Source organism: Colletes latitarsis, chromosome 2 (genome assembly GCF_051014445.1).
Source record: "Colletes latitarsis isolate SP2378_abdomen chromosome 2, iyColLati1, whole genome shotgun sequence".
Lineage (NCBI taxonomy): Eukaryota > Metazoa > Arthropoda > Insecta > Hymenoptera > Colletidae > Colletes > Colletes latitarsis.
Genome location: NC_135135.1, coordinates 28,601,269 through 28,617,113, shown reverse-complemented (window position 1 = coordinate 28,617,113; position 15,845 = coordinate 28,601,269). Strand labels below are relative to the sequence as shown.

The following is a 15,845-nucleotide window of genomic DNA, read 5'->3' as shown; positions in this document are numbered from 1 at the left end:
TTGGTAGAAAAAGAAATTATTGATAATAGTCTCTTTCAAATGAACTTACTTTTCACATAATTAATAATATTTTATAAGTATTCTACTTGTAGAAAGATGTCTTTTCTTCGCGAATTACTGTGTGGCTAAAAAGTGAAAGATACATATCAGTGTTATACCTTTTAGAAAGTCTTCCCCTTTCGCAGTAAGGCTTCTTTTGAAATTTGGGTGTTAGAACTTCTTGTAATCTCAAACAGTAACTTTTGAGAAGTAGATTCTCTTATTCCACTTTTTTGTAAGGTATATTACTAATGTAATTTCTCTAAATTTAATATTTTGTCAATGAATATTAACTATAAAATCAAATTAAATAAGTTACTAAAATATCCATGAATAATAAAAATGAATTTTATAAAGCATACAGGGTGTTTATACACAACATACAAGTTTTGTATATCAAATTTCTGATACAGTATCCATCAGATTTTGTTTTTATAAACAGAAACAAGGTATTAAAGATGTATGCAGGGTGTGCATATGAAAATAATGACGTTAATATTAAACAATAACGATATTACATAACATTACTCCCATTATTATTAAACTTTAATCCTATTCTAAAAAAATAAATAATTTAAAAAATCTGTCGTAATTGATTTTAATCACAACTATGTAAATTATGGAAAAAATACTATCACACTAAATAAACTCCAGTTTTGTTCCTTTTTTATTCAGGAACACTGCTGTTCCTTACTTACTTAATATGTAATAATTAAATAATTTAGTTTAGTATTATGAAAAACATTCTTTACTAAAGGAAATATTTAAAAAATGAAAAATATTAATAATAATATTTTCTTCAAAGCTAAAGTAATGTTATTATAGAAATAACAAATTAAATATTGTAATTTCTATATTCAACACTCGACTATCGTGGAATATTTTAATAAATTATATTAATACATATTATATATACATAATAAATATTTGTAAGTTATAATAGAATTGATATGAAAATATGAAATAATGGTAAACTATAAATGTAGAAATAAATACTATCTGGCCGCGAGAAGAAGGCTGATGAGTGTTTACATCCGCACTCTAGTTTACAATTTGCCAATAGCGTAAACATGCGTAATGATATGAGAGTTAGTGAACTGTAAACCATAGTGGAGATGTAAATATTCGTTAACCTACTTCGTACAGATAAACAGTATATTTTTTTCTAAATATATTGCTATACTTAATCTGATTCTATTTCTGATATTATTGTCCAAAATAAAAAATAACACATTATGTTTTTCCATAATATTAAATGTTAAAATATTTTTTAATTAAAGATGAATTAAAGTTAAAAAATTTAAGAATAGACACAAAATAGATGAAGAATGTTATGAAAACTGTATAAGAATTAATAGCAGAAAAATGGGTTGAAATTAATTATTATATTTGTAGATGTAATTAATTTAAGTAATTACTTTTTTTAAGTCATGCATTTATGTGATTAGCAAAATAATTATATTTATACATATTTGAATTTTACATCCTCTTTTCAATGAATCCCAATATTATCAGAGTAGTGAACATTTATATCACTCTTATTTTAAGTTTATAAAATACTTAAGCTGTGATAAATGACGACACTCTGTATAATGATATACTATATTATATTGTTACTATTTACAACAATTTAACGTGGTGTTAATAATGTAATAATAGTTATTATATTTATATAACTTACATACAAATTTACTTCATAAACGTAGTGAAATTTGTGTACTCTATATTCATATTTTGAATGAATTTATATGTAATCATACTCGTTATATGTAGTTTTAAATTATGATTTTAAGCATGTGATTAAAGATTTTAATTGAAAAGTCTCAAAATTTTATTTAAACAAGTAGCAAATTGTTTTCCGAACAATATATTCAATTTCTACTTGGACCTTTTTATTTCTATTCTTATCCAATGATATATTTTCAAGTTCATTTATAAATCATACATACTCAAACGGAGTGTTTAACTTGATTTGTGAAGAAAACGTAGATTAAAAAATTTGCTCATTTATAGGTTTCTGAAAAGACACGAGATGGGTAGTATAAACATTTTCTTCAATAATCCATAACTTGAAAATGAAAATATGTAAGACATATTTACATATTACAAGTTTTTATTTATTTTAATGTGTAGATTCACCCCTGAAATACAATAGTACACTTTTGAGATATCCTAAACAATTTATACATATAAAAGTATCATTGTATTCAATATACACATACGCAACATTAAGAATAAAAAACATTCTTAAATTTAATAGTTTTGAAAATACAATTTGTGACACTGTATATGATTATTATATATAAAAGTAATTGGTTCAATAATTTATTATCAATTTATACAAGATAAATACTTTATAAATAATTAAAAAAGTGACTAGATGTCCAAACTTTATACGTTACTGTGTAGTTAAAATTAAATATATCGAATTTATTTTATAGTAGATATATTTTATTTATTAAATATATTAAATATATGCTTAATATACTTAATTTAAAAATTTAATATCAATTATAAACTTACAAATGTATTTGATCACAGGATTAGCTTTAAGAAATAAAACGGTTTATTCTTAATAATGTAGTATCTTTCCCTAAAATTTCCATCATCTCACCTACAGGTGGACCTTCCTAAAATATAACAATATATATTATATAAAATGATGTTAAATCTCTAAAGTGCAAATTTCATATTTACCTTTAAACCACTAAGAATACCACGTAAAAGAGTCATTAGTGTCGTAATTGGAATCTTATGTTCGTTAGCTAATTCTTTAAGGTAACTATTAATTGATGTCTTATTATAATTTTGACTGTCAGTTTCACTTAATTTCATATTTATTAGTTTAAGCACATCTATAGTAGAAAACAATGATTTTAATTATGTATATGAAAGCATTTTATAAATGTCAATTATACCTAAACATCTCGATTCTGTAACATCTACTGGTGAAGATGGCATAACCCATAAAAATGCAAAATTTGGAGTCACTAGGTCACTTAATTTATATATTCTATCCTGTCCCCATTTTAGTATTGTCATTATATGATGTTCATCCAATTGTAAACCCGCATTATTTTTCCTAAAGCAATAGTTAAAATATCATGAAAACTCTAAGTAACAAACGTTTCTATAAAAATATTAAAAAAAAAAAAAGAAAAAAAAATACATACCTGTCTGGAAATGCCTCTATGACTAGTTTTCTAATTCTTTCAACTAAAAATTTGTTATTTTTGTCATTTGCTACCAGTTTGGATATTTCCAATTTATTAAATTGTAATAATTTTTCAGGTAAAAGTTTATTAGAATTCACTTTTATTTTAGAAACATCAAACTAAAACAATATATTAAAACAAAATAAAGAATGTAATAAACATGCATGTAATATAATTAATTTAAATCATTGGTTTATTTCAATAAAACCTTAAAATTGAAGAACGTTTACTTGTTTAATCAATTCTTCATAACTTTGAATATATTCAACACCTCCTTTGTTATCAAAGCCACCACCAGCATGTATAATATAATTTAAAACTGCTAATGGAAAAATTCCGTCTTTTCTAAGTGACTCAATTTGTACATCATTTTGCCTCTTTGATAATTTTGTCCCATTGGAATTTAATATTAAAGGTAAATGCCCATATATAGGTGGTGTCCAATTAAATGCTCTGTAATAATGTAAATTACTTCTGTTTATATACTTACTTATATTATTATTTACAGTTGGTATAACATTCGGAAGCATCCGAAAGTTCATTCTTATTCGATTGTTAATTCAACAGTTATAATTTATCGAAATACAGCACAATTTTATAAACAGCTGTAAAATCAGCAATTTAGAAAATGTTTGAAAATCTTTTGAAATAAGTTGAATTTTGAATTTTGAAGTTTGAAGATTGAAGATTGATTTGAGCAAAATTTAAAACATTATTCCATATAGAATGACCCCCATATTATTATTGTTCTATGTTTAATACTATTAATAACAACTTTAAATGCCCATACTTACTTATACATCATTATGTGCTTAGGTGTAGATATTTGCCATTCAATTCCTCGTAAAACATGGGATATTTCCATTAAATGATCATCAACAACATTTGCAAAATGATAGGTTGGATAACCATCTGCTTTAATGATAACTGGATCTCCTTCAGTTTGTGCAATATCATGAACTATTTTACCATATATGATATCATCTACATGTTCTGGTACAGAAGATAACTATAAGATAAAAAAATCTCTCTAGAATTTAATTAATCAAGATAATACTATTTGACACTACTTTCATGTACCTTAAATCTAATACAATATGGATGATTTTTATCGAGCTTCTCTTTCACTTCATCTTTACTTAAATGTCGACATCTGTTATCATATTTAGGGATATGTCTACACTTCAAAGCTTCTTTTCGCAATAACTGCATTCTGCTTTCTGTGCAGAAACAGTAATATGCAGATTGATTACTTAAAAGTTTAAGTACTTGTTCTCTGTAATTTAATTAGCAGTATATTATAATCTCCATATTATACTAAGAATTTAAATAATTAAAGTTACAGGATAAATTTAAATTCAGACTCTTTTTAATGCATTCTGATATTAATTTTAATTTAAAAATTTATTGTCTTAATGAAAAAAAAGATCTTTGTACTTTAAAATTGCAGGATTATGTAAATTTAAATAAGAAGAGTTTATCATACTTATATATCTCAAGTCTTTTTGACTGTATATATGGCCCACTGGGCCCACCTCTTATTGGATCTTCATCAGGTATAATTCCAGCCCATAATAAATCATTCTGTATTTTCTCTATTGCTTCAGGTACACATCTGGTCTGATCTGTATCTTCAATTCGTAAGATAAATGTACCATTATTTGCACGAGCAAATAAATAATTATATAATGCAGTTCGTAAACCTCCTAAGTGCATTAAGCCTGTAATATTTTATATTATGTATGAATAATGCTGTTCACTTTAAAAGAAATTAATATTTAATATATATGTTATTGCAATAAAATAAAAAAAAATAAAAAAACACTATACATATTTTTGTGTTTAAATTATTTTATATGAAATTATAAAGATTAATAATAATATTACATACCAGTTGGACTAGGTGCAAATCTAACTCTTACTTGATCCTTCTTGAAAAATCGTTTTTGTACAAATTGGATATTTAGTGTGCGAAGTATGTTACGGTGCATCTTATCGCAAACTAAATTAGACAAAGGTTATAATTTAAATTGCATTAAATGTTAAGATTATTTTATTTCATACTATAATAAAAAAAATATAAGATGCAGTTCATTTGCATTAATGTATGTAATAATTTAATTTTTCTCAGTTTACTGTTTCTTTCTAATATTTTTACATAAACATAAATATGTTATCGAAAACGTGTAGCTCATTAACGCGTTGTTTCTACACACGGGCCTGGTTTGTGTTGTCGTTACAAACAGGCCGGTTTTTTCGCGCATGCACGTTAAAAACGGTATCAGTAAAGTGCTTTGTTTGAACAAAATTGGGTGTTGTATGGACCTCTGTTTTGTTTTTTTAAAAATTATATAAAAGCTTTTGAAAAATGAATAAAAAGCATAACGAAGAAGATAAAGCAACAAGAAATGTTGAAATAATTATGTAGGACATCAGTTTTACGTAATAAATGATAATATTGATGTAGTTACTTTAAATACCCTGATCATTTTCACCTGTTGCTGTTGTGTACTGTTGCCACAGATCTCTATATGTGCAAGTATAAAGATCAGTGGTAAACACATAATTATCAGATGATTGTATCTTGAATAGAAACAACAAATACAATAAAATTTTTACAGGTATTGTTTATATGCATATATAAATAGTCATTATTTTTATTTCCTTTTAAGGACTTTAACTTTTAAATAATCTTTTAACGATAGTTTTATCATCAATTTTTCAACTATTTGACACGTTTTCTCATTTTTCGATCTACCATATGTTCAACCTACATATGTACATCCCTGGCGTGTCGAAATGATGGACCAATGAGAGTCTGACCAGATGACGGTCTATTTGTTTATATAAAAAATGTATTTCTTGTTTAGTTTGTGAGAATTTTGTTGTTTTATAACAAAGTACAACTATTGAAAATGCTGAAAGAGTGTAGAAATATATATGCACTTCTCTTAAATTATTCTAAAATGTATGCAACATTTCTAAATTTAATAATTATTTATTTTAAATATATGCATTTTATTATGATGCATGCGACAATTCTTTTTCTTTTAGAAAAGTTAATAATGCATTGCATTTATAAAAATATACTATCATTCAATAAAAATTCTTTGCAGCAATTACTTAATATATTTTAGATTACATGTAGTATTAACTAATCTAAATGAAATTTAAGTAGTGACTAAATAATATATTTATGTGTATATGCAACGGCAAATATATTATTTACATTTACCGCGATATATCCTGATAATGAAAAATTAGTCCGTTTTAGTTACCAATAACGATATAAGAGTGCGCTTTAGTTACAGGCTAAGCGCCGCAGATTTCGCGCGGGGCGGGTGTTGTCATTGTATTTTCACGTGACGAAAGTGAGTTTCCGTGGAATATTCGACAACGAATCGCGCGAAAATGCCGCCGAAAAAGCGGGAGAAAGAATTAGATGGCCAGAAGGGTCCTCGGATGGATCAAATACAAGCAGATCATGAGCTATTCCTACAGGCCTTCGAAAGTAAGAACCTACAATTATCATTTCTCTTTTATATATACTACTGTGACCTGAAAATTATTAACATTTAGGATCTCAAAATCTGAGTAGTTAACGATTACCTTCTTTCGTGGTTATTTGCTGTAAATGTTGAAAGTGATCATACATAACCCCATTTGTTGAAAACGTACCGAGCGCCGAAGCGCGCGTCGGTTCCTTTTCGTTCCCTCCTTTGCTTTAATCCGCATGGGACACCTGTCATTCTTTTGCCAGGATCAAATGTACTATCTATTTGAAAAATTGATATTAATTTTAGTTTTTTTTTTTTATTAAAGAGTAGTTTAAATTTATTTGTAACTATGCTTACAAATTTTTGTTCAGATATAAAACATTTTTAAACTAACAGTTTCATACTACAAAAAGTGGTATAAAAGTATGACATACTTTATAATTAGTTACTCGCAAAAATTGCTACTTTAAAATGTTATCTTGATACACCTATGTTGATATTACTAAATTTTTGTTTCATTTATGATATTTTTATGGTGAAATTTTGTATAGTTTCTAGTATTAAGTTTATTCTATTCATAAATTTATTATTAAAATTTGAATCACAAGTCATTATATTTAATTTTTTGTTATCAACTGCAGCCTAAAAATATTTTGTTCATATTGTTTTAAATAAAAAGAGATCAGAGAGGTTTATCCTGCTTCTATGCGTAACAATAATAGCCTGCAGGAGTCTCGTAAAAAAAACGAGAATAACCAAATCATCATTTCTCATTTTAAATCTGGGATGATCATACTTGGCAATCTCAAACTCTCCTTTTAAGCTTCTTCATGCATTCTTTCACTTTTGAGAAAGACATCAACCTTTGTGCCATCTAGGGAAATTTTATTACACTATGTTTCTTCTCTTATATAATGTAATTTTGGTACCTATATTTTCAAAGTTAGTATTCAAAAATTTCATTTTTTGAATTTTTGTTTCATAATGTGTTTCTATCATTTTTCAGAACCAACCCAAATTTATCGATTTCTACGTACAAGAAACCAAATTTCAGTGAGTAAAAAACAAATTAATTTCTGACCTGAATTTTATTTAAATTATTAATTATTTATAGTTCAGTTTGTCCTCAAAGTGTTAACTGAATATTTTAATATTCAATAATAATAGAAAATACAAAATGCATAATAGATAAAAGTAAAACAATAAGTACATATAAATAAGGTGAATGGATATGTATTTGATATACATCTTTCTGTCAACAATCAAGTGAACTTTTCTTGTGTTGTCATAGGAAACATGTTATGAGCTACAGTAGTGTGTTTGTGTACGTTTGTGTAATATAATGAATCATAACAAAGATTGTAAAAGTATGTTTTAAAACTTTTTATATTTGTCTTTGATGCATAAAAACGGTAGGTATACAAATTTATTTTATACTTTAGTTACAAGAACCATATTTGTTTTTTTATGTTTTGTGTCCATTATATTTTTGCACATGTATATTAATAAATACATACGCAATTATGTAAAAATATACCATATTCTTTTTAGCCAATATTTCTATATAGAAATTTAACTTACATGAAGCAACGTATGTCTAGAAGCCATAAATCTCGACGGGGATTTAAAATTGACATGATATTGGAAAAATTAATGTCAAAAAATAATCAAGTGGAGAATCCAGGTGTCCGTGGATATATGACTCTTACTTTTCTAGGTTTTTATGATAAAAAAGGTAAATTTATATAAAAGAAATAAGTTTTATATTAATTTATATAGTAAAGAATTATATCTAAGAATTAATTTAATTAATGTAATTTTTTGAAATAATCATGGTAATGATATTGCAGCTGAAGCACCACAGGATCCTGTAAAAGTAGAAACATTATTATTGAAAATTTGTCATAAGAAACGAAAGGATGTGAGTTCGCCAATTATGCAGGTAAGTATGATTTTCTGAATTTTTTTTTGTAATTAACCAGAAATAAAATAGATCAAATTAATTGCTGCTTGTGTATAAATATTTAATTGTCTCTACTTCAGGTTTCTGTTGGTACAAGTGAAGTTCCAATTAATCCCTGTGAAAATCAACCTCCACCAAAAGCACCTACTATATCCATACCTAATGAGTCCTTCAGCTTAAACAATGGCCATGTAGCAAAGACTTATATGCTGTTACTTAGAGTTTATTGTACATCCAATACTGGCTGCCTTATACATAACTGTGATTTAGATGGTTAGTAATGATTTTTATTCAAAAATAATTTTGAAATTGTATGATAATAACATTAATTTGTTTTGTTTCAGAACCAGCTCAGAAGCGTCGTAAATCCTCCACTGGTTCAATTAAAACTGGAGGGGAAGAAGTAAAATTGTATGGTTCTGAACTCATAGTGTACGATAAACATAATCGATGTTTATTAACAGACGGAGATTATGAATTAGGTTTACAGGAAGTACAAACCAATGTTCGATCTAGCCCAAAGAAACACAGCTCTTGGGAGTCTGTACCTGACATCAAAGAATGTGGTCCTTTTGAAGTATTCAGCAAAGGACCAACATTAAAATTTAGACTTAATTGGACAACTGAACCAAGTAATGGTTTGGTAGATAGACCAGCTCCAATACATCCAGTACCAAGTGGTGATAACAAAGAAAATCGATCTGGAAACAGTAAGCTTTCTATGTTTCGTATAAATTAAATAATATACAGAGCATAAAATTAATATTTTATTTGATCATTTCAGCTGGTCTAGAACGTTCTTCCACAAATAACAATAATAGTAGTACCAATAATAATAATAATCATAACAACAACAACAATAATAATACTAATAATAATAATACTAATAATAATAATACTAATAATAATAATAATAATAGTAGTACACTGCCAACAGCTAGTCCACTTAATTCTTCAAGAATGACAACAGCTAATGAAAAGACAGACACTTCAATGGGTACACAGCAAATAGTTTATCAATTTCTATATAATAATAATAGTCGTCAACAAACGGAAGCCTGTGAAGATTTACATTGTCCTTGGTGCTCTTTAGACTGTGGCAAACTTTATTCTCTTTTAAAGCACTTAAAATTATGTCATTCACGGTTTACATTCACGTATGTGGTAAGTACTTATTTTAAATATCATATTTTTGTAACATTCGAATATTATAAAATAAATAACATTTATTTCAATAGCCGATTCCACAAGGTGCTCGTATAGATGTAGCAATAAACGAATGCTATGATGGTTCATATGCAGGTAGTCCACATGAATTGATTTCACAACCTTCTAGTGTAGCTTTCTCAAGGACAGGTCCAACAAGGCGCACAAGTGTGACAAATATTTTAGTATGTCGCCCAAAAAGGACTAAACCAAGCCTTTCTGAGTTTCTGGAACTTGATGAAAATGAGTTTGAAAGCCAAAGACCTTACATTACAGGACACAATAGGTACAATGTTTAGTTATGAAATGCAAATGTCATCCGTTGTTATACGATACAGTATATTTCATTAAAATTCTTGTAGGTTGTATCACCATACTGTCACGTGTTTACCCATATATCCAAAAGAAATGGATATAGATTCCGAAGGCGAGAACGATCCAAAGTGGTTGCAAACAAAAACAATGATGATGATTGACGATTTCACAGATGTGAACGAAGGAGAAAAAGAATTAATGAAAATGTGGAATCTACATGTCATGAAATATGGCTATGTAGGAGACTGTCAAATACCACTGGCGTGTCAGATGTTTCTAGAAACTAAAGGAAAGGAATTGCTCATGAAAAATTTATATCGTAATTTTGTTTTGCATATGTGCAGTTTGTTTGATTTTGGTCTGATCAGTCCAGTAATTTTATATCAAACAATTCAAAAATTACAAGAGATTATGAAAGAAGGAGGCGAAGACAGTGATATTCGAAAAGTTTTACAAAAATCTCATGAAGCACAAGTTGAGAAATGGATTAATTCAGGTTGTCATGCATCTTCAGATACTAATAAGCAAATTAGTACAAGTACTAAAGTGAATTTTAATATCGATGGAACAAGTTCCAATGCAAGACGAAAAACTTCTTTACCGCTTGGTTCACCGAATTCACAAAGTGTGAAGACAACGGTGTCTATCCACAATAATGTTAGTAAACATGCTAGTATGATAACAACATCATCAAACAAGACTGTAAATCATAATAATGCGATTCAAAGCTCTATTAATAAAAATTCTGGGACATTTACATCTATACAAAGCAGTACAAATAAAACTGCTTCTACAGTTTGTGTGACAAATACTATTAGTAGTAAAACTTCAACAATGGTTTCAATGTCTAATGGAGTGTCTAATCAAAATGAAATAGGACAAAGACAAATCAGTGATATACCTACGCGGCGTAAAAGTACAAACTCGATAGTTCATGTTTCTGAAAGTACAACGCCTTTACGTCGAAAATCAATGGCAAGTGAAAGTGCAAGTACTGAGTACCATAGAAGAAAGTTGGTTTTGGATACAATACCGAATAACGGTAACACACACTAAAAACCACTCCAAATGAAAATAGTTATTAGTAACCATCATATATGCGTTACTATGCTAATTGTACGTTTTTGTACAGTATTTGTTGCAAAGAATATAATTGCGATTAGAATGATTGACATTACAGCTAATACTTTAATCATTGCTCTAGCCACTAAATCAATTTTCTATGAATTCAAAAGTTTTAATGTAAAAATGAATTTAAATAACTCATGATTTTAATTAAAATGAAAAAATAATTGAATATTGAAAAAGAAGTAATTTTGAATATACATAGTCGAAAGTCATTTTGTAAATGTATAACATACCCATTCTCTTTTGGTCTAGTCAATGACATTTTATTTTTCATTTTCTGAAGGTTTTATTTGCTTAGTAATGTACAGAAATCGTATTGCCTCATATACTATAATTATAATTTTCACTATTTGTAAAATATAATATTTTAATAACAAAACTGAAACAGAACAAGAAACATTAAATGAAAAATAATATATTAAATTTATATGTAATTACTGTTTGTGGAGTAATCCAAGGGCACTGGATGAATCTAGTACGTTCATAATTAGTGGTGATAGATTATTCTTTTACATGTTAAAATCTTCTTTGTAATGTTAATTTACATTATCAATTAAATAAATTGGATAAATTTATTAATATCTGAGGTTGATACAAAATTAAAAAACTATCACACAATCTCTTGAATGATGGGACCTTGGTACGATTACTTCAAATATTTCTTGTAAATTCAATTTAATAAATTGAGGCTGTAAGTTTTACTCCAAAGTAAGGAATAAGTAGAAAGAAGTGCCTTTACAAACCAGGGAATCTGAATATGAGAGTGACTATCATTAAGTTGTATAGACACATTGATTTATACATATTAAACGTCTATATGGTTTTTATTTAGTAAAATAATTTCGCACTGATTGTCGTTCTCTCAGATAAACTTGGGGATAAAATTTACTGTATCACAATGAATTTTTCTGCGTGTAATATACACATCTCTACTGCCGATGGTCGTTCGAAGAAACTTGTACATTCCCATATGTAAGTACGTGATGTTTTTTCCCCTGTTATAGTTCAATTAGATGAAATTATTTAATCTCATGTAGCCCTTAACAAGTACTCATTTATGAGGAATCTTTGTTCTCTTCGAACGACTTTAATTACTGTCCATTAATATTACTATACTTATGCTAGGTTGTAAATAAAAAAGAAAATAAAAAAAATACAATAAACACATGGACATAAATCATAAATATTTTTATTTGAAATTGTTAAAATTGTCTTTTTTATAATTTTCTAGGTGCAATGACATATAACAACGGAATTTTACTACATAAAAATTAATACTGTAGATGAAAATACTTTTATTAGTAAAATATTCCAGTTTAATAGTATTTAGTATCTAGTTTCATTGATTGCATTATTTACATATGTACATATACAGGGTGTTCGGCCATCCCTGGGAAAAATTTTAATAGAGGATTTTAGAGGCCAAAATAAGACGAAAATGAAGAATACCAATTTATTGATGGAGGCTTCGTTAAAAAGTTATTAACAATTAAATTCAAAAATTTCAAATCGTTCTGGAAAAATTATTTTCTGTTGCAGGGGTCAATTACAATAATTTTTGGTCATTAGACATACCCCCAAAATCTTGCGCATTTTTGAGAAAAAAATTCAGTACAGTCGGAACTTTAAACTTTAATAACTGTTTAACGAAGTCTTCATCAACAAATTGGTATTCTTCATTTTCGTCTTATTTTGGCCTCTAGAATTTACAAATAATTGCATAGTTTTTTAAATTATAAAAAGTAATAATAATAAACAGATACGGAAACATTCCCATTGTTAAATAGGTAACAACATTTTGACAAAATATAGATTTATTACACATATATTTCCATACTTGTAAGGAAATAATTTCTCGTATATTACTTTCCCGTTATATCATTAATCATTTTCAAATTTTTGTGAATATTTTCCTAATCTCATGATAAATATTAATTTGTTTATTTAACATTCTTCAAAATATTTCTTGATTTATTATTATTATAATTGTTCTTCATTTAATTTATTTTCTATTTTCAAGAGTATCATGTGTTTTACTCTATCATATTTGAAATATTGTGGAAAGTCTATTTTAACATATTCAATATGCCAGTTAAAATTTCGTGTTTCAATGCATTTTAAAAAATCTTCGTACATTGGTGCAGTGGTATCCATATTGACTGTAGTAAATACATATCTCTTTTCTAAAGCAATATAGACAACTTTTTGATATTTGGAATTTAACAGTTTTTCTAATGTTTGAACAAATCCTCCTGTTATGTTTTCATCGTAAATTACTGTGAACATACAACATTATTAATAACTAACACATCAGTTTTATGCTTGTTATGCAAGATTATAATTTACCATCAGCGGCTAAAATAACAGTTGCTTCATCAATTCTTTTTGTATAAAATGTAGGCCAATTTAAATTTAAAAAATTTAATTCTTTAATATAAATTTTGGATTTAATGTAAACAGTATTTCTGATGAAATTTCTACGTATTATTTTTAATATTTCTCCTATATCAACATCTAAAGAACAAAAAATGTGTTAATATTTAATATAGACAAATGGTATATAATTTTTATAATGTTAAAAGTGACTTATTACCTGTACATATTACTTCCTTAGCCAAAAAACTTACTACTATGCTAGTTAAACCAACTCCTGCACCTAATTCTAAAACTACTTTATTTTGAAATATATCAGGATTAGACAAAATATAATCAGCTAGTAACAAGGCACCTCGCCATACTTGCAGTCCAACATGTTGCAGCTTTGTAGATATATGATGTTCTAAAAATATATATTAATACATGGTTTTATATATTCAAAAATGATTTCAGATATTATGTAATTAATTAGAAATTCAATTGTACCTATTAATAATCTTCCTTCTTCTTGTCTGTCTATATCTAAATCATCGTCGCTGTCTTGTATAATATTACTGTTAGTAGATTTTGGTTTAATCATGTAGGATGGACACTTAAAAACAAAACTGGATATTGCATCTGAAAAGTGCATCATAACAAATATATATTGATTAATAGATATATTACAATATTATACAAAAATGTGATATGATCAACAATACAATACTACATTAAAATTAAAAAGTAAACTTACTGCCATTTTTAAATACTACAGAAGAATTCTGGTTTTCTGTGAATATTTCTGATGTTACTGTATATAATGACATTCTGGTAATGAAACTTCACTATTATATACAAATTTTTTATTTTTCCAATATTCTTTTTATTATTACATTACGCGAAATGTACTTTCTATTGCTCACTTCTAGGTAAAACAAAAATAATATTTAATAATAATGATTTTATTGAAGTAAAAAATTAAATTAAATGACTACTACTTTGACACCTAATTCGAAATATATGACAATGACATTATTCTCATTAATAATTAGTGGTCGAGCTTTATTGATTATAAAAAATATATATAATTTATCGATTACACAAATGACACATATTTACGTGCGTAAAAAATAAAAATATCACTAAATAAAATTACTGTTTATAAAACATACTTAATTGAGATCGAAAAATTACTGACATGTAAACCAGTGTACTATCTACGCGTGACGAAACTTCGAGTTATTCATTCATTTGAAGAGTCTATATTTTAACTGAACTTATGTAATATACGATTGCACATTACAAAATTTCAAAATTACATTTTATTTCAAGACACCTATCAAAATCTCATTTTAGAATTCAATTTTAAGAGATAACAAACTATTACTACGTTACACAATACATATCAAAAATATTATTACAAACTTTATTGTTTGAAATATTCGTTTGCTTTTCGATGTTTTATCGAAAACATATATATAAATCCATCAGATAGTTATAACAAAAAATACTAATTTCAATTTTAAGTCATTGTGTTTCTCATTAAAATATTTAAACTATCTAATACTATTTTAATCATTTGAAATTGATTATATGCACGGTAAACGTATAAACGATGTACAAACAGACAAATCTGAAATATTATACAAAATGTTTATGTTACATATTTTAAAATATACATAAATATTTAAGTATTAGAGAATTAGGAATTTAATCAAATTTGAGATAAATGATCTACGTAGTTTAATTAAAACTAAATTAGATATTATATACTTAATACTCAATTCTTTACACGTGTATATATATTATTAGATAACGAACATTTTTATATTTGTATATATTATTCTTTGATAAAAAAAATCACCAATATTTAACCATTAGATCATTGATTACTACTCCTAATAATAAATGGTATTTGAAATAATGGAAAGTACAAGAAATAAGAAAATTGTATAATCATTAAAAAACATGATATCTAGAACCTTATTACAATAACATCATATTAACATCCTACCAGAATCTTGAACAATCTTGAATATGCATTGACCAATTAGCAGCTCCCACGATGAATGCGATGCCACGCATTAACCACGATCTACCAACTGTATAGTTCTCTACATCATTGTC

General features: G+C 26.6%; 3 protein-coding genes across 14 annotated transcripts; 1 reads left to right on the top strand and 2 right to left on the bottom strand.

The window, feature by feature from the left end:
- Positions 1-1,244: 1,244 nt before the first annotated feature.
- Positions 1,245-7,521, bottom strand: Glurs-m (putative glutamate--tRNA ligase, mitochondrial). Of its 4 annotated transcripts, XM_076783593.1 has the most exons (12): positions 7,109-7,521; positions 6,908-7,029; positions 5,146-5,256; positions 4,741-4,975; positions 4,335-4,530; positions 4,049-4,263; positions 3,485-3,707; positions 3,213-3,373; positions 2,958-3,121; positions 2,737-2,894; positions 2,563-2,669; positions 1,245-2,180 (listed from the first exon to the last, which is right to left on the bottom strand). In XM_076783593.1, exons 2-11 carry the CDS (start codon positions 6,987-6,989, stop codon positions 2,589-2,591), a joined length of 1,626 nt encoding a protein of 541 aa, XP_076639708.1. In that variant the 5' UTR covers positions 6,990-7,029; positions 7,109-7,521; the 3' UTR covers positions 1,245-2,180; positions 2,563-2,588. The 4 variants fall into 4 exon arrangements, with proteins under 4 accessions (XP_076639708.1, XP_076639707.1, XP_076639709.1 ...); XM_076783592.1 differs by having other exon boundaries at positions 1,245-2,669; XM_076783594.1 differs by having other exon boundaries at positions 1,245-2,669; positions 7,186-7,521.
- On the top strand, positions 6,625-12,541 carry Su(z)12 (Polycomb protein Su(z)12). Of its 5 annotated transcripts, none has more exons than XM_076783586.1 (9): positions 6,625-6,765; positions 7,758-7,804; positions 8,353-8,486; positions 8,602-8,693; positions 8,795-8,987; positions 9,059-9,424; positions 9,499-9,878; positions 9,953-10,206; positions 10,283-12,541. In XM_076783586.1, the coding sequence occupies exons 1-9, from the start codon at positions 6,697-6,699 to the stop codon at positions 11,289-11,291; spliced, it is 2,544 nt and encodes an 847-aa protein (XP_076639701.1). In that variant the 5' UTR covers positions 6,625-6,696; the 3' UTR covers positions 11,292-12,541. The 5 variants fall into 5 exon arrangements, with proteins under 5 accessions (XP_076639701.1, XP_076639702.1, XP_076639700.1 ...); XM_076783587.1 differs by having other exon boundaries at positions 6,631-6,765; positions 8,303-8,486; positions 9,652-9,878; XM_076783585.1 differs by having other exon boundaries at positions 6,631-6,765; positions 8,303-8,486.
- On the bottom strand, positions 12,537-15,824 carry LOC143351749 (methyltransferase-like protein 22). Of its 5 annotated transcripts, none has more exons than XM_076783601.1 (6): positions 15,733-15,824; positions 14,473-14,643; positions 14,226-14,357; positions 13,957-14,142; positions 13,710-13,877; positions 12,537-13,639 (listed from the first exon to the last, which is right to left on the bottom strand). In XM_076783601.1, exons 2-6 carry the CDS (start codon positions 14,543-14,545, stop codon positions 13,344-13,346), a joined length of 855 nt encoding a protein of 284 aa, XP_076639716.1. In that variant the 5' UTR covers positions 14,546-14,643; positions 15,733-15,824; the 3' UTR covers positions 12,537-13,343. The 5 variants fall into 5 exon arrangements, with proteins under 5 accessions (XP_076639716.1, XP_076639713.1, XP_076639717.1 ...); XM_076783598.1 differs by lacking the exon at positions 15,733-15,824 and adding an exon at positions 14,891-15,061; XM_076783602.1 differs by lacking the exon at positions 15,733-15,824 and adding an exon at positions 14,917-15,042.
- Positions 15,825-15,845: the final 21 nt, after the last annotated feature.

Bases quoted from the DNA above. Each gene is read 5' to 3' on its own strand.
- Glurs-m (XM_076783592.1), bottom strand. From the start codon at position 6,989: ATGCGGATTAAAGCAAAGGAGGGAACGAAAAGGAACCGACGCGCGCTT. The intron at 4,976-5,145 runs GTATGTAATATT...AAAATATTACAG, and splicing joins ATTTGCACCTAGTCCAACTG to GCTTAATGCACTTAGGAGGT. The intron at 2,895-2,957 runs GTATAATTGACA...TTTCTACTATAG, and splicing joins TACAGAATCGAGATGTTTAG to ATGTGCTTAAACTAATAAAT.
- LOC143351749 (XM_076783601.1), bottom strand. From the start codon at position 14,545: ATGTCATTATATACAGTAACATCAGAAATATTCACAGAAAACCAGAAT. The intron at 14,358-14,472 runs GTAAGTTTACTT...TGCACTTTTCAG, and splicing joins TGTAGTATTTAAAAATGGCA to ATGCAATATCCAGTTTTGTT. The intron at 14,143-14,225 runs GTACAATTGAAT...ATATATTTTTAG, and splicing joins AGAAGGAAGATTATTAATAG to AACATCATATATCTACAAAG.